The 18,431-nt window shown below is 42.6% G+C and overlaps 1 protein-coding gene across 1 annotated transcript; it reads right to left on the reverse strand.

Moving 5' to 3' along the window:
* Nucleotides 1–11,231: 11,231 nt before the first annotated feature.
* On the reverse strand, nucleotides 11,232–14,875 carry LOC116330044 (extracellular calcium-sensing receptor-like). Its single transcript, XM_031752216.2, has 6 exons — nucleotides 14,784–14,875; nucleotides 14,286–14,583; nucleotides 13,331–14,125; nucleotides 12,948–13,175; nucleotides 12,654–12,777; nucleotides 11,232–12,145 (listed from the first exon to the last, which is right to left on the reverse strand). The coding sequence occupies exons 1-6, from the start codon at nucleotides 14,858–14,860 to the stop codon at nucleotides 11,232–11,234; spliced, it is 2,436 nt and encodes an 811-aa protein (XP_031608076.2). The 5' UTR covers nucleotides 14,861–14,875.
* Nucleotides 14,876–18,431: the final 3,556 nt, after the last annotated feature.

Raw genomic sequence — 18,431 nt, forward strand, 5'->3', positions numbered from 1 at the left:
TTTTATTTTGCTAGTCTAGAACAGAATACATTAGAATAGCCGTTTATTGTCATTGTAATATACATGAAATTGTAGGTGCTCCACACTAACTGTGCCAGATTAAAATATAAATAGTAGACAGGACAATTATATACCATCGATAAATACAATCAAGAAGGATATATACAAAACAAGAGAAATATATACAAGAGAAAGGCACACATTGGAGAACAAAATGATTGCAAATTGCTCAGAGGTAGTGCAAATAAGACACTTGGTCTGAATAGGGTTGGTATGTGAGTGGTGAAACATTTTCAAATGTTTTCAAGAAACTTAAAGAAGTCTAGTAGTTCTTTCCAATCTCTTTAGACCTTTCCTCATTTTTTTGTTGTTTTATACTGCATTCTTTTTTCACGTGCAAACTGGGTTTTCTGTTCCTATGATAAAGGTTAGTTTTGTTATTCCCACTCCAGCCTGCATTATCCATTATGCGCTCCACATGAGAGAACGACATGACCAGTAATGTCGTTCTCTCGAAAAGGGCAGCTGGATAGTGTAGTGGTAAGACTATACACCTAAGGAGCGGGAGTCACAAGTTTGATTCCCACCCGGTACCCGGTAAGGGTCCTGGCTAGACCCCCCATACTAAAAAAAGCCCTGGAATGGCGCGGCTACGTCTGCAGCTCGGACACAAACATTTCACTACATGTTGTACTCTGTATAATTGTGTATGTGACAAATAAAGGTTGTTTGTTTTGTAATGGACCCAGCAGCCTTAAACTCCTTCTAGGTTAAGGAGGACGTTATTTATACTGTTGTTGCTCACTGGCCCCTGCAAAGAGTATAAAGGAGGAGAAGCTGACAAATTACACAGTGGTTTTCGGCTTTCTCTGGTGATTAGACTCCCTACCCATATTTATTAAGGACTTTGTGACCACACCAACTACATCTGCAGCTGCTCCCCGCTCTTCCGTTGCTCTCAAGAAGAGGAACCCCAGCAGCCCAGCACTCAAGCCTTGTCGCAGCAGCAACCCAGTGTCCAACCCTCATCACAGCATCAGCCTTGCATCCAAGCAAGCTCCTCTTCACCCTTCCAACCTGGGTCAGTCAACGTCTGGCCAGAGCCAGCCCCGAAGGTGACTGACACCAGCAGTGCCAGTTTTCAGTGCTAGGTGCAGAGCTGCTTCTTCGCCCACTAGGGTTGCCAACTTTTTAACTATCTTTTTTTTTTTTTTTTTTTTTTTTTACACTTTTACCAGTATAAATAAATCCATTATATTGTGCGTAAAGGTCAAGCACTGTCCCATGTGTGATAAACAAAGGAAAAACTTTAAGTGTGTAGAAAGAACAGTTTCATTTCATCATGATAATCATTTTATTTCACAGTGAAACAGAAGGACAGCTGAGCGTGTACATGACTCCTGTAAGTGAGTGTAACTTTTTAACTATCTAATAAGGGACACTCTGGCGGCCAGAAGCACAATCCACAGCCAGCGGGGCATAGTTTACATATGGACTCCATGTTCCTATTCTTGGAATAAAAATACACTAAAATGTTGGTATCCAGTTTAATCAATACCTCATCTAAAACAAAGAAAAATACAGTCAATGCTGACAGAAATCATATGGGTATTTCGTTTTAAAAATAAGCAAAAACAAAAAAAATAAAATAAAATACCCTAAATACAGACTTCAATTACCCAGGTCATTTTGCTACGCAGAGCATTTTTCTGAATCACATATTACTCCTTACATCTGGTGTGCGTGATATGCACTCATCTGATATAATTGTGGTCAAATCAGATCTATTATTTGTAAGAGTGCTATCTATTGGCCAGAAAGTGACATTGCAGGTAACATTCAATATACAAGACATTTAAGTTAGAATAAGGGACAAACCACTTTTGCTCATTATATGGGCTGTCTCGGCTAAATGGCACAGTTGGCAACCCTCTGCCCTGCATCTGCTGCCGCCAGGTCCAACCCACAGTCTGTTTTGCTGCCTGCCTCAGCTGTTGCTAGGATGTGGCCTGGACTCATACCTAGCCTGTGTTCTCCTTATTTTGTTAAGTCTCAGTCTCTGTTTGGTATGGATTACTTCCTGTTTCATTTTGCTAGTCGTGTCTTGTGTGTATTGTTTAGTTTTGCTTCCCCTGTCTTGTTAGCTTGACTCTGTTCACCTGTGCCTTATTCACCCCAGCCATTTCCCCTTTCCCCTATTTAAGCTCTGTTTTCCTCAGTTCCTTGTCATGTTGTACTGTTGGTTTCTTTCTGTGTTAGCATGTGTTTCCAACCTTGGTTTATGGACTTTATTTCTGTCCCTTGCTACTAGAAATTCTTTGGATTTTGTTTTTTTCACCTGCAACTTGTATTTTGTGTTTCTACAATAAAGGTCAGTTTTGTTATTTCCACTCCATTCTCTGAATTTGTGTCTCCAATAAAAACCCAAACCATTCATTCCAAAACTTTGAACTTCTGTGGCTGATTTGAAATCTGACATTTTTCTGTGTAGTTGGCAGCTCAGCTTCAGGAGAGAAATGGAGAAGCGGGTTCAGAGAGCAGTGTTAGGGGAGGCTGGAGACCACAGCTGTTTCTCACTATTTCCATTATGGCTCACCTATTTCAGTAGCTGTTGGGACCTCAAAAGGACAGTAGCGTGTGGCAGAAGACAGAGCCTGAGAGTGAGACCAGCCTACACACTGATAGCTGGAAAGCTAAACTGTCTACACCAGGGATCTCAAACTCCAGTCCTCAAGGGCTGGTGTCCTGAAACTTTTCCATGTGTCCCTGTTGCAACACACCTGGCAGCTATGCCATTAAAGATGGTGCCAGTGTTCACGGCAAACCGCCTCCTTCGCTTTTATTTGCTGTTTGTTGTCCTCTCTCTGTGCTGCCCTGATGTCTTCACGTTATTTGGCTGTGATCGTCAAACTCTTTTGAATATATGCCCTTTGGACAACCAGACACTAGATCTGAAATGAAAATCTGAGAATCCTTCTCCACTCGTGTATCTCCCCTCGAAATTTGTCAAGGATTTTATTCCTGAATTTGCTGATCTACTGGGGAGTGTTGTCTTACATTATGACCGTATTTTAATTGTTTAACTGTGAGGACAGTTCACTAGCTAAGGATTTCCTTGCCCTTATTAATACCTTTAATCTCACTCAGTGGGTATGTGAACCAACTCACACAAAAGGTCATATACTTGACTTGGTACTGTCTTATGGTCTGGACATTTGCATCATGGACATTGAGGATTCTGGGATTTCAGATCACTTCCCAGTTCTATTTAACACTGTAGTGAGCAATGTGGAATTGAACAGTGATGGTCCTTTGCAGCTGATGCGTACGATTAACTCCCAGTCAATTGCTCACTTCACTGCTTCACTGGATACTCTCCTTGTATCCTACTTTTACCGAATGCATTGCTGTCATCAGGTTGTGTACCATCTGTTTTCAAGCACGCTGTAGTGCAACCCATTATAGAAAAAAACCCTTGACCCTAATGCTCTCACTTACTACAGGCCGATCTCCAAACTCCATTTTATACCTAAAATATTGGAAAAAGTAGTTCTAAAACAACTTCAGACCCTTTTAGATGCAAATGGTATCAATGAAAAATTTGAGACAGCTGAGACAGCATTACTTGGTTTTTAATGATCTTCTTTTAACCACTGACTCAGGCTACTCCGCGGTTTTAGTTTTACTAGACCTGACTGCTGCTTTGACACGGTTGACCAAAACATTCTTCTATCAAGATTGGAACATGTTGTTTGTCTTAAAGGCACAGTTTTATCCTGGTTGAAATCTTCTCTCTCAGACAGATCGTTCTCTGTTGCTATAGGGGGAACACACCTCAGATTCTGCCCCAATTTACAGTGGTGTGCCTCAAGGGTCTGTGCTCAGTCCAGCTCTTTTCTCCTTGTACATGCTGCCATTGGGGATATATATATATATATATATATATATATATATATATATATATATATATATGCATACATACACACACACACACACTGAATGAGAATAAGCCCTAAGTCATAGTTTTTGATAGTCACACATCGTTGGACCAGTTAGCTGATGCCCTAGGTCCTCTTGCTAGCCATCTCTCGCTCACTGTAAGAAACCTCGGAGTGTTCCCGGATAGCTCTTTTAATCTAGAAAAACAGGTCTCCACTGTGGTAAAAAACAGGTTTTACCAGTTGCGCCAGATATCTCAAGCAAAACCGTTCCTTCCTTTAAAGGACCTTGAAAAGCTTAACCACGCATTTATCACGTCCAGACTGGAATACTGTAACTCCCTCTACTTGGGCCTCCAACACACAAAATGTAGCTGCATGTCTCTTAGCAGGTACTAGAACCTATGATCGCATCTCTCCAGTTTTAGCCAACTTACATTGGCTCCCTGTTAAATATCATCCATCCATCCATCCTCATCCGCTTTATCCGAGAATCAATCAATTTGCAATCATTTTGTTCTCCAATGTGTGCCTTTCTCTTGTATATATTTCTCTTGTTTTGTATATATCCTTCTTGATTGTATTTATCGATGGTATATAATTGTCCTGTCTACTATTTATATTTTAATCTGGCACAGTTAGTGTGGAGCACCTACAATTTCATGTATATTACAATGACAATAAACGGCTATTCTAATGTATTCTGTTCTAGACTAGCAAAATAAAACAGGAAGTAACTAAGACCAAATAAAGACCAAAACTTGAAAACAAAATAAAAAGAACGAAGTTTAGGGGCGATAACAGAAATAAGCAACTGAGTACATACAAAATATAATTATGAATTAAACCCAAAAAACTACGACTAAAAGGCCAAAGAACATCAACATTAAGAAACCATCCATCCATCCATCCATCCATCCTCATCCGCTTTATCCGAGATCGGGTCGCGGGGGCAGCAGCCTAAGCAGAGAAGCCCAGACCTCCCTCTCCCCAGCCACCTCCTCCAGCTCATCCGGGGGAACACCAAGGCGTTCCCAGGCCAGCCGAGATATAATCTCTCCAGCGTCCTGGGTCTGCCCCGGGCTTCCTCCCGGTGGGACATGCCCGAACACCTCACCCAGGAGGCGCCCAGGGGCATCCTTGTCAGATGCCCGAACCACCTCAACTGGCTCCTTTCGATGTGGAGGAGCAGCGGCTCTACTCTGAGCCCCTCCCGGATGGCCGAACTTCTCACCCTATCTCTAAGGGAGAGGCCAGCCACCCTTTGGAGGAAGCTCATTTCTGCCGCTTGTATCCGCGATCTCGTTCTTTTTTCGGTCACTACCCACAGCTCGTGGCCATAGGTGAGGGTCGGCACGTAGATCGACCGGTAAACTGAGAGCTTCGCTTTTGCACTCAGCTCCCTCTTCACCACGACGGACCGGTGCAGCGTCCGCATCACTGCAGCCGCAGCACCAATCCGTCTGTCGATCTCCGGCTCCCTTCTCCCATCACTCGCGAACAAGACCCCGAGATACTTAAACTCCTCCACTTGGGGCAGGAACTCATCCCCGACCCGGAGTGGGCACTCCACCCTTTTCCGGCTGAGAACCATGGCCTCAGATTTGGAGGTGCTGATCCTCATTCCCGCTGCTTCACACTCGGCTGCGAACCGTTCCAGTGCGAGCTGGAGGCCCTCACCCGATGAAGCCAACAGAACCACATCATCCGCAAAAGCAGAGATGAGATTCTGAGGCCACCAAGTGAAAGCCCTCCGCCACTTGGCTGCGCCTAGAAATCCTGTACATAAAATTATGAACAGAATCGGTGATAAAGGGCAGCCCTGGCGGAGCCCATCACCCACCGGAAACGAGTCCGACTTATTGCCGGCAATGCGAACCAAACTCTTACAACGGTTGTATAGGGATCGAATGGCCCGTAGCAATGGGCCAGACACCCCATACTCCCCGCAACCTCCCACAGGACACCCGAGGGACACGGTCGAATGCCTTCTCCAAGTCCACAAAACACATGTAGACTGGTTGGGCAAACTCCCATGCACCCTCAAGTATCCTCGAGAGGATAAAGAGCTGGTCCAGTGTTCCGCGACCAGGACGAAAAAACCGCATTGTTCCTCCTGTATCCGAGGTTCGACTAACGGACGAACTCTCCTTTCCAGCACCCTGGCATAGACTTTCCCAGGGAGGCTGAGGAGTGTGAGCCCCCCCTCCGGTCTCCCCTCTTAAAGATGGGGACCACCACCCCGGTCTGCCAGTCCAGGGGTACTGCCCCTGATCTCCACGCAACATTGTAGAGGCGTGTCAACCAGGACAGCCCTACAACGTCCAGAGCCTTCAGGAACTCGGGCGGACCTCATCAACACCAGGGGCTCTGCCACCGAGGAGTTGTTTAACTGCCTCAGTGACCTCGACCCCAGAAATTGGCGGGTCATTCCCTCGTCCCCAGACTCTGCTTCCTCCTCGGAAGACGTGTCAGTGGGATTAAGGAGGTCCTCAGTATTCCTTCCACCGTCTGACAATTTTCTCAGTCGACGCCAGCAGCGCACCGCCAGCACTATACACAGTGCAGGTAGAGCACCGCTTTCCCCTCCTGAGACGCCTGACGGTTTGCCAGAATCTCTTCGAGGCAGTCCGAAAGTCTTTTTCCATGGCCTCTCCGAACTCCTCCCACACCCCGAGTTTTTGCTTCAGCCACTGCCCGAGCCGCATTCCGCTTGGCCTGTCGATACCTGTCAGCTGCCTCTGGAGTCCCACAGGCTAACCAAGCCCGATAGGACTCCTTCTTCAGCCTGGTGGCTCCCTTCACCTCTGGTGTCCACCATTTGGTTCGGGATTACCACCACGGCAGGCACCAACCACCTTGCGGCCGCAGCTCAATGCAGCAGCCCGGCAATGGAGACGCTGAACATGGTCCATTCGGACTCAATGTCCCCAGTCTCCCTCGGAATGTTGTTGAAGCTCTGCCGGAGGTGTGCGTTGAAGATCTCGCGGACTGGGGCCTCTGCTAGACGTTCCCAGCACACCCCCTCACCACGCGCTTAGGTGCACCGGGTCTGTCCAGCGCCCTCCCCGCCACCTGATCCAACTCACCACCAGGTGGTGATCAGTTGACAGCTCAGCCCTCTCTTTACCCGAGTGTCCAGAACATATGGTCGCAGGTCTGGTGATACGATTACAAAATCGATCATCGACCTGCGGCCTAGAGCATCCTGGTGCCACGTGCACTTATGGACACTCTTATGTTCGAACAAGGTGTTCGTTATGGCCAAACTGTGATTTGCACAGAAGACCCGTATGAAAAGAACATCGAGGGAACAGTTTACCCTGCCCGGGATAGGGTTACCGGGGCCCCGCCCTGGAGCCAGGCCCGGGAGGGTGCCCGAGGGCGGCGTCTGGTGGCCGGGCCTTAGTCCATGGGGCCCGGCCGGGCACAGCCCGAAGAGGAGACATGGGCCCATCCTCCCGCAGGCCCACCACCCGCAGGAGGCGCCATAGGGGTCGGGTGCATTGTGTGTCGGGCGGCGGCCAGGAGTGGAGGCCCTGGCGGACCGATCCCCAGCTGCCAAGACTGGCAATAGGGACATGTTAAATATCATAGATTTTAAAATTCTTTTGTTTACTTTTAAAATTCTAAACAATTTAGCGCCCAGCTATCTATCCTAACTACTGTGTGTACAATCCCAATAGAGCACTAATATCTTCCAATCAGATGCTCCTAACACAACCGAGGTCTCGTCTGAATTCCAGAGGTGACCGGGCCTTTGCTACCGTAGCACCTAGACTCTGGAATAACCTCCCTGCTCATATTCGTACCTCCGAGTCTATCCAGTCTTTTAAATTGCATCTCAAAACTTATCTTTTTACTTTGGCTTTTGATTCAAACTAGCTGACTATTATCTGGCTTGTTGTGTTGTCACCTATATTGTTTTTTGCCCTGTTCTTTCTTAACTGTTTTGTTTTAATTGTCTCATTCTATTGCTCTGTCTGACTGTGAAGCACTTTGGTCAACTTCGTTGTTTGTATTGTTACGTTCTTTGTCTAGGCATGTATGAACGCAACAAGAAGTTGGCCCACTCACACACCACCCAACTAAGTACACAAACAACAATATCTTCTAAAATGCTAAGCAGCCATTTATTTGCTTCAGCTGTGAGCAGTGCCAAAAATAACAAACAAAACTCCCTACTGGTCCCTATGCTTTCCTACACAAAATAAACACCAACCAAAAGACAATCCACTTACCTAACTTTCTAACAAAAAACAGGAGAAAACTTAATCAACAAAAATGGCTTCTCACGCCTACTAGGCTGCTGCAGTGAAGAATATGTACAAGGTGAACAAAATACACGATTGCAACTTGACAAGACTATTTACAACCTAAGATTCTAACACCAGACACACGAGTGGAACATGGTGGATACACAGACGGACCAGCAACCACAAAGACAGAAGACGCGACTTAAATACACACAGAGAAACACAGGGAGATTACACACAGGTGGGGAACACAGCTGGGAATAATCAACCAGACGAGACAGAGGTAAAACTGAACACACTCACATGAGACGCAGACCTTCACAATAACAACAGGAAACGAGAACACTACACCAAAACGCAGACAGGACACTAAGAGACAGAACAGACAGAATGACACATGGAACCTGAACTAAACTAAACGTGAGATACAACCGAGAACAAATCCTTAAACATGACATAAAAACAAAACACTGACAACATTAAATCATAACATTTCCCCCCACCCAAAAATCAAACATTTAACCCCAAATGAAATGTTTGATTCATGACCTAGAGAGGACATCAGCCATGACGTCTTCTAATCCCTTTTTGTACCGGGTGTCAATGTTGTAGTGCTGGAGGAATAAGGACCAGCGCACAAGGCACTGGTTGCTATTCTGCAGGCGACGCTGATGGCTGGACGGGCTCCTCCAGCGAAGACGAATGGCTGAAGCGGCCCCTCAGACCCTCCAGCGAAGACGAATGGCTGAAGCGGCCCCTCGGACCCTCCAGCGAAGACGACTGGCTGAAGCGGCCCCTCGGACCCTCCAGCGAAGATGGAAGGCTGAAGCGGTCCCTCGGACCCTCCAGCGGAGACGAATGAAGGCCGGACAGGTCCCTCGGACCCTCCAGCGGAGACGAATGAAGGCCGGACAGGCCCCTCGGACCCTCCAGCGGAGACGAATGAAGGCCGGACAGGCCCCTCGGACCCTCCAGCGGAGACGAATGAAGGCCGGACAGGCCCCTTGGATCCTCCAGCGAAGACGGAAGGCTGAAGCGGTCCCTCGGACCCTCCAGCGGAGACGAATGAAGGCTGGACAGGCCCCTTGGACCCTCCAGCGAAGACGGAGGGCTGAAGCGGTCCCTCGGAATGCTGAAGCGGTCCCTCGGACCCTCCAGCGAAGATGGAATGCTGAAGCGGTCCCTCGGACCCTCCAGCGAAGACTGAATGCTGAAGCGGTCCCTCGGGACCCTCCAGCGAAGACAGACGAAGGCCGGACGGGCCCCTTGGACCCTACAGCGAAGACGGAAGGCTGAAGCGGTCCCTCGGACCCTCCAGCGAAGACGGAAGGCTGAAGCGGTCCCTCGGACCCTCCAGCGAAGACGGAAGGCTGAAGCGGTCCCTCGGACCCTCCAGCGAAGACGGAAGGCTGAAGCGGTCCCTCGGACCCTCCAGCGAAGACAGACGAATCCCGGACGAGCCCCAATTTATGTTACGTTCTTTGTCTAGGCATGTATGAACGCAACAAGAAGTTGGCCCACTCACACACCACCCAACTAAGTACACAAACAACAATATCTTCTAAAATGCTAAGCAGCCATTTATTTGCTTCAGCTGTGAGCAGTGCCAAAAATAACAAACAAAACTCCCTACTGGTCCCTATGCTTTCCTACACAAAATAAACACCAACCAAAAGACAATCCACTTACCTAACTTTCTAACAAAAAACAGGAGAAAACTTAATCAACAAAAATGGCTTCTCACGCCTACTAGGCTGCTGCAGTGAAGAATATGTACAAGGTGAACAAAATACACGATTGCAACTTGACAAGACTATTTACAACCTAAGATTCTAACACCAGACACACGAGTGGAACATGGTGGATACACAGACGGACCAGCAACCACAAAGACAGAAGACGCGACTTAAATACACACAGAGAAACACAGGGAGATTACACACAGGTGGGGAACACAGCTGGGAATAATCAACCAGACGAGACAGAGGTAAAACTGAACACACTCACATGAGACGCAGACCTTCACAATAAAACAGGAAACGAGAACACTACACCAAAACGCAGACCTGACACTGAGAGACAGAACAGACAGAATGACACATGGAACCTGAACTAAACTAAACGTGAGATTCAACCGAGAACAAATCCTTAAACATGACATAAAACAAAACACTGACAACATTAAATCATAACAGTATGTATGTCCTATAGAAATAACTTTTGATTGATTGATTGACCTGAATAGAATTAGTAGGTAGTTAGCAAGAGTATAGAACTTGACTGCATGCTAACGTGGCCACCCATAATTCCATCCAAGTAAATTTAAGTAAATGTAAGTTTTTGGAAAAATGTACTTTTAAAAGTACTTTTATTGCAGGATGTTCATTCACTCATGAGTTACTGTAACATGAATCAAATGGTTGAATTACCACCTCAGCATGCAGTCAAGTTCTATAGAGTCTTGCGAATGACCTACTAATTGTTTTCAGGTGTGTTGCAACAGGGACACGTGGAAAATTTTCAGGACAGCGGCCCTCAAGGACCGGAGTTCGAGACCCCTGGTCTACACTGTGCACTAAAGCATTAAAAAAATGTCACTTAACACACAACACTGTGTGCTTGATAATAATTTAAGCCTAAGACAAGCTATTTTCTTGTATTTTCATTTTCAATAAAATCTTAACTTCTGCTAAAAAATGATTAGCTTAATTAGGTTGATTAGATTAAACCAAATCAGAAACTGTAGACCTCACTTTGAGAATCAGTGATATATGATATTGTTGATTTCATTTGTTTTACTTCAGGAGACACCACTTCAGGGCATGCTTTGACACAGAGCAATGCTAAATACATAAAAAATAATCATAATTAAAGCATTTACTGTCAGATGTGAAGAAATTATTAGTTGAGTGACTTTATTTAATTTGAGTTATTTAAGAAATTTATTGTTATTCACTGTTATGCAAAGTCCTGCCATGCAAGTGCAATGCAACTATACTTTTTATATAGAATAACAAAAAGATTTTTTTCATATTTTTCAAAATAAATGTAGTGACTTCTTCCCCATCATGTTCTTCTTGGTATTCTTCTCTGGTTTCATTAAGATGATATAACATTTGGGTATAAAGATGCAAATTAGCAGTCCAAAACTAGATGCAAGTATAGCAAATATTTCTACAGCAACACTGAACTTCCCTGGGGAGCTGACATATGCTGGAATAAATGTAATCCATACTGCACAGAATATCAGCATGCTGAAAGTGATAAATTTGGCTTCATTAAAATTATCAGGCAGCTTCCGAGCTAGAAAAGCAAAAATGAAACATAACATGGCCAGTATTCCAATGTATCCTATCACAGCCCAATACCCTACAGCTGAGCCTAGGGCACACTCTAAGATGATTTTATCTTTGAATTCCTTAAAATTCTTAGATGGGAAAGGAGGTGAAGTTGTTAACCAAATGATGCATATGATAACTTGTATCAGAGTGAAACCCAGAACACATAGTCTTTGCTGTGCATGTCCAAACCATTTTTTAACATTACTACCTGGAAGTGTAGCCCTGAAGGCCATTAAGACAACCATTGTTTTTCCCAGAAGACAAGAGATACAGAGGACAAAGGTGATGCCAAATGCTGTGTGTCGCAGCATGCAGGACCAGTCAGAGGGCTTACCGATGAAGGTCAGAGAACACAGAAAGCACAGAATTAATGAAAAGAGCAACAGGAAGCTCAGCTCAGAATTGTTTGCTCTCACAATGGAAGTTTTCCTATATTTGAAGAAAATGAGTATCACACTAGCAGTCATGCATGTCCCAAATAAAGATGCTGCAGTGAGCAGTGCTCCCATAATCTCTTCATATGACAGAAACACTGCTTCCTTCTTTATACAAGTATCTCTTCTTTCATTTGACCAAAACTCAGGAAGACATCTCACACAGGTGGCAGAATCTGGAATTTTAATATTGAAGCAGATGTTACAGTTTTTGATTATAGTTATTTCTGTAACTGCTCCAAGGAAGAAATGTGTATACAAAGATTTCTGAAGACATGCAAAGGCTTTCTCTCTTACAAACAGTATTTACAGTGAAAACAGTTTGACATTCAAGCTGATGGCAAACAGCATACTAAACTTCTCACAACAGCAAAACTTTGGGATCAAGAAACCAATGCCAAACAGGCCTTTCTGCAGGCCCTAACTTTCAATATTTTTATACAGGAAAATGAGCAAAAAAACAACAACAACAATAAATAATAATCAAAATATTACTTTATGAGATTTACAAATGAATGCATTCTGCTTTTCTATATATTTTAGACAATGTTGTGGATTTATAGATTTTTTAGGAAACAATTCATCAAAATTATTAAATAATTGTTCAGAGGAATTAGTACATATTTTTGGATGGTATGTGAAATTTTTGCTGTGTGCGAAACTTAAAAAAAAAAAAGATCTAACCTGTAATGTTGCTGATTTCTCCCTCTGCACATCGTATACAGTCATAGCAGCAAACAGGCCTTCCTTTCTGGAGAACCTTGCGTTTTCCTGGAGGACATTTCTCACTGCAAACTGACACAGGCACCTGCATGAATAATTACATAAAACTTTATATAAAATGTGAAAAACACTGCATGGTGTCATCTTTCCAACATGTAGCAAAAAGCATAAAAAATAGCATGAAACTATATAAAAATATTTATAAAATATGTACAGTTATAATATGATTTAAAAAACAAATATTTGATAGTTTACCTGCTTTGAGTTTCTTGCCCAAATTAAAGACTTGTTTTGGAGATTTAGCTGTTTTTCTGCAGCTAATGATGTATCATACAGACCAACTGTTACAAACTCCACAATACCATTTTCTCTTGGCTGCCAGTTTATAATTTCATACTTTGCTGCTGGATCTCCATTCTCATTAAAGTAAACCTCATCCCCTTCCTTTGTTGTGAAGTGACTCTTTCGTATGTGTTGTAAAATCTAAGAAATATGTCATAAGTCAGTATATTGCATGACTGAGATCTTGCACACCCATTGACTTAAGAATATAAGACATTAGCTTTTTTCTTAGAAAAGTTTTTCTTTCTAATTGAACTTAATGTGTTAACGATAGTATTAGTTAGTTTTAAGCTCACCGTGAATGGATCTAGCTGCACATTGTTGCTACATGTTTTATTACAGCTGACAGTGTTGTGAAGTGCATGGGCCACTGCATACACTCCTTTATAGACATTGTTAAAGATAGGCATGAGAGACATGTCAGTGAAGCTGTTTTTAACTCCGTTCAGATCTTCATCTCCAGTACACTCTCTCTGAATGTCTGCTGATGACATTGACTGCCTAAACTTACAGTTAAATAATGCCTCCCAGAACTCAGTAAACAGTTCATTGTTAGATGAATTAAGTGACTTCACATCCAGTATGAACTCTCTCAGGCCAGTGACATGTGCTTTGGGAATGGAAAGACCTATGGCACCATCTAGTATGTGATGTATATCCATTTTTGCTGTTTGCGAATCAAATATCCAAGACTCACTGCCTACCCACTGGTACCCAGACAAGTTATGGTATGAAAACTCATGTATCAGAACATCCATCTCCTTGTGTGACAGAAAGGCAACAATCACTTTGGAGGTTGAAGCCTTTATAGTGCGAATTATTTCTCTTATTTTGTCAGATGGATCTGTTCTAAAAAAAGATACAGAATACTCCAGACAGATGCCCAGGCGCTGTGCAGTTTCTGTGAATGTGGCCATGCCATTATTTCCATAATCATTATTAGTTCTTATGGCTCCAACCCAAGTCCATCCAAAATACTTGACCAAATGGGCCAGGGCTCTGCTCTGGTAGTAGTCACTGGGTATTGTTCTGAGGAAGGATGGGTACTTGGTTTTGTCGCTGAGACAAGCACATGTGGCAAAGTGGCTGATCTAGAATTAAACATAAAGAACTTATATTTGAAAAAGACACAGAATGAGAGAAGATGAAGATGTTAAAAATACGACAAACACTTAAATAAATTTGCTCAGAGGAGTTGGGAAAAATGATTTAGTTGCATATTTCATTTTATAAAATATCAATTCTACTCACTACTGGTACATAAAATGGTCCGATAACAGTGGCTATTGCTATGGTTGGAGAGGAAGAGGTCTCTCCCATTATGGCCTGTACGTGTGCAGGTCTGGTACATGATGCCTTGGAGGGTACAGACACAATTTCATTACCATTAGCCAAAGCCAGTGTAAGTCCTACACTTCGGGCAACATTGCCACAAGTATTAAAGATTTTATAGCCCAGAGTGACTCCCGGCAGTAGGTCAGTACTGTTATTAATCTCCTCAATGGCAAAAAGCATAGCCTGGGCAAACTGCAAATCTCTGAAATTTAAACTTAATTGAGACAATTATGAATAATTCTTAAAATAGAGAGAAGAAGCATTTTATACAAAACCATTTAATGCCGATGATTTATAAAACTGAAACCATATATACAAACATATATAATACAAAATATTTTTCAAGTCTTATTTGTATCTAATGACTTCTAGCAGATTCCTTTAATCTAAATGCATTTCGGTGGTGAGACTTACCTGGTGCATTGAAGTGGCAGAGGTTTGTGCGTGTAGGTATCCTTTCTGTCTTTCCAGCTGGTGTGAAATGAAAACATACCCCCCAATATAATATCCCCATCCTTAGATAGCAGTGGGTTCTCAGGATCTCCTCTCTGTCTGCACACTGGCTCCTCAGCATGAGAGACAGACGCCACCAACAACAGTTGCAGCAGTGCCCATCCCTGCTCAGGCCATACCTGTGTTGATGTCATTTCTTCAGCTAAACCAATTAGTGGCATTAAAAGTGTCTTGAAGAAAATGAAATATACAGTGGTATTTATACCTTTTGGTGCAACATAAGAAATGATAGAAGAGTGGTGGTTCATTCTCTGTAGACCTACGAGGTCTGGAAAAAGGAGGGACATGCCCTAATTTTCAATTTAATGTAGGTTGAAGTGTGTAAAATAAATAGATAAATACATAAACTTTAGGCATGCCCATTTAAATATGAACTAACAGTGCAAAATAGAACTCCCTACAAATACATATGCACTACAAATTATTCTTCCCATGGGAAATTTGCAGTGATCTCTTCTTCTATAGCAATAAAAGTCATATATTTACCATAAATTCTGGACTACAGAGTGCACCTGATTAAATGCTCTAATTTTAGAAAGAAAATCAGTTTTGTACTTGTAGAATAGAATAGAATAGAATAGAACAGAATAGCCTTTATTGTCATTGTGCAGGGTACAACGAAATTGGAGTGCCACTCCCTTGGTGCAAAATGCAATAATAAATATAAATGTAAAATATAAAAGGTACAATAAAACAAACGTAAGTACACAAACAAAAGTAAGTATGATATTTACAGGATAGCAGCATTAATATAATGACAGTATGACAGTATGAATAGCAGCATAATATAATGACAGTGACAGTATGGTATGGCTAAGCAGGTTCAATTGTTTTTGTGCTTATTTATAACGGTGATAGCTCTGGGAAAGAAGCTATCCCTGAATCTGTTTGTCCTGGTTTTATGTGACCTGTATCGTCGGCCTGACGGTAATAGTTCAAACAGTTGATTGCTGGGGTGAGAATGGTCCTTGATGATATTGCCAGCTCTGCTGAGGTACCGAGAGTTTGCAATGACTTCCAGGCTGGGCAGAGAGCAGCCAGTGATCTTCTGGGCTGTGTTGATGACCCTCTGCAGTACTTTCCTGTCCGCAGCTGAGCACCCTGCATACCATGTTGTTATGCCGTACGTTAGGATGCTCTCTATGGTGGCTCTGTAGAATGTCACCAGCAGCCTCTCCTCCAGGTTGTTCCTCCTGAGCACTCTCAGAAAGTAGAGACGCTGCTGGGCCTTTTTTACCACCGCAGTGGTATTTGCAGTCCAGGAGAGATACAGGCTTCACCGGATTTTAAGCTGCATGTGTCTCACGTTGTAATATGAAATATTTACACAGAAAGATATAACACGTAAGGATTTTTAACTTTTAATTTAATCTGTATGGAAACATAAGCACTATGGTAAACGTTATGGTAACATAAACAAATACATATTGCAAATGCTTTTTTTTTTCAAACAGTGCCTGTAGCTCGGCTACCTTTAAGTATACGTAAGTATCAGTAACACACAAATTATGTTGCTTATGTTTTTTTACTGAACAGTGAATGAACAACATTCCAATATCTTCTAACGACCGCTAAAAATATATACCGCGTTTTCGTCTCACAAATCTAAATCACGATGACGGTCCACCTCTAAAATCTTCGATTTTCATTTCCGTGGCGATTGCTTTAGCCCTTCAGTCTGATCTGCATGGTGGAAACACCGCAGCCGCCGTCTCTCTGAGTGTTAATCCAGTCTTCAAGAAAGTTTTCAAGTTCGGGCCATCTGCTATGATTACCTCTGAAAGCTTTTGTTGTCTTTTTGCATTAACTCATTTTTTCACACTGGCATCTCCACTGTCTCATCATCGATTCATTTATGGCAAGATTACGTGCACCAGCTCATTTTCCTTCTTCAACCGCCAGATTGATTGCCTTCAACTTGAAAGCTGCATCATATGCTTTTCTTCGAGTGTTTTCCATGTTGATGAGGGTGATTTACAATAATTTAATTGTGAAAGTGTGCTAATTTATCACACAATTTCATTGGACCTGTGTGAACTACTTATCAACTTTATTGGTCTACTGTCACGAGGAAAAATGTTTTTGGCGGCATTTAAAAAAAAAAAAACATGAATTAGCTGCACCTTAGTATAGGCCGCAGTGTTGCGGCTTATAGTCTGGAATTTGCGGTACTTTCTTAGTAATTCGATATCTTATTAAATACGTGGATGCACTTAACAATTTATTTATGTTTTTTTTGTACAGTAGTTGTGGGCTACTCTTAGAGCTTTACACAATATGTCACAATCACCGTTCACGTTGAGATTCACATCTGTGCATCACTGATGTACAGGTGAATCTACCGGGCAGACTGATGCTATTCTTTCTCATTTAACATCAGCAGCAATGTATCAGTTGCTGTACCAGTAACAAGGCATAGAAAAAGGTAACAGTAAATGATCAGCAGTTTGGAGGTATTTCAGACATTTGACACCAACTGTTTTTCTTTGTTTATTTAGAGTGATTAAATAAGGTTTTGACAAGTGAAAAGTTGTCATGCTGTAAAGTAACACATATTTAATTTTTTTAACACTTTCTTTTTATTGTTTTCTTTTCAACAGCACATAAAAAGGCAGCAGTACAAAGACAAAACAAATTCCAACAGAACAAGAACATATTGGATTGCCAGGTCTCTAAGGTTTGCTCCATTATTATCGTCAGTATGATCATCCTTATCTTGTCGCTGTATAAGCAGTCCATTTCTCCTATTTTTCTCAACATTGTTCATCTTGAGTCCTTATCTTATGGGTCAACAGTTCCATTATATGTATCTCGCTTATACTTTTTTGCCAATCGTTCTGTGTTGCAGGGTCCGCTTTGTGCCACTTTCTTGCAATTACTTTCTTGCAGGTTGTCGACGCAATTTTAAGTAAATATGTCCTCTTTTAATACAACATTGCTCGGCATATTGCCCAGATACAATAACATACATGACTTGGGTCTACGATTGCCTAGAATTCTAATAGTGGACATCTTCCCAAAAATCTATAATGTTTATGACAGAACCAAAAAAATATGAGAATGGTGCTGTGTACATTCATGTCTCCACATTTTCTGGTACTGCTGTGTATTTACTCCTAGTTCTGGGTGTGACAAAGAATCTATTCATATTCTTCCAACACTAAAACCTCGATACCTGTGATGATGTGGTCTGTTGTATTTGTCAAATATATAACCATTCATCTTCTGGTATAATTACTCCTAGCTCTCGTTCCCATTTCAGTTTTATATATATGGTTGTATTCCCCTTTCTGTCCAAAAGTTGTAGATAGGATTCTATACTTTTTTTGAATTGTATGTTTCAACTATAATTCTAATGAGTCAATCTATATCCAGGTTGACCTTATGTTTCGTTGCCCTGTACCTGTGACATGTGCAATGACAATAAAGTTGAATTCTATTCTATTCTATTCTATTCTATTCTATGTTCAGTGTTGGGGAACTGCAAGCACATAAGCTAGCACAATAAAACCTGGAGGAGTTGTACTTACATCTTATGCCATCAGCTCG

The sequence above is a fragment of the Oreochromis aureus genome, linkage group 14, assembly GCF_013358895.1.
Source record: "Oreochromis aureus strain Israel breed Guangdong linkage group 14, ZZ_aureus, whole genome shotgun sequence".
NCBI lineage: Eukaryota > Metazoa > Chordata > Actinopteri > Cichliformes > Cichlidae > Oreochromis > Oreochromis aureus.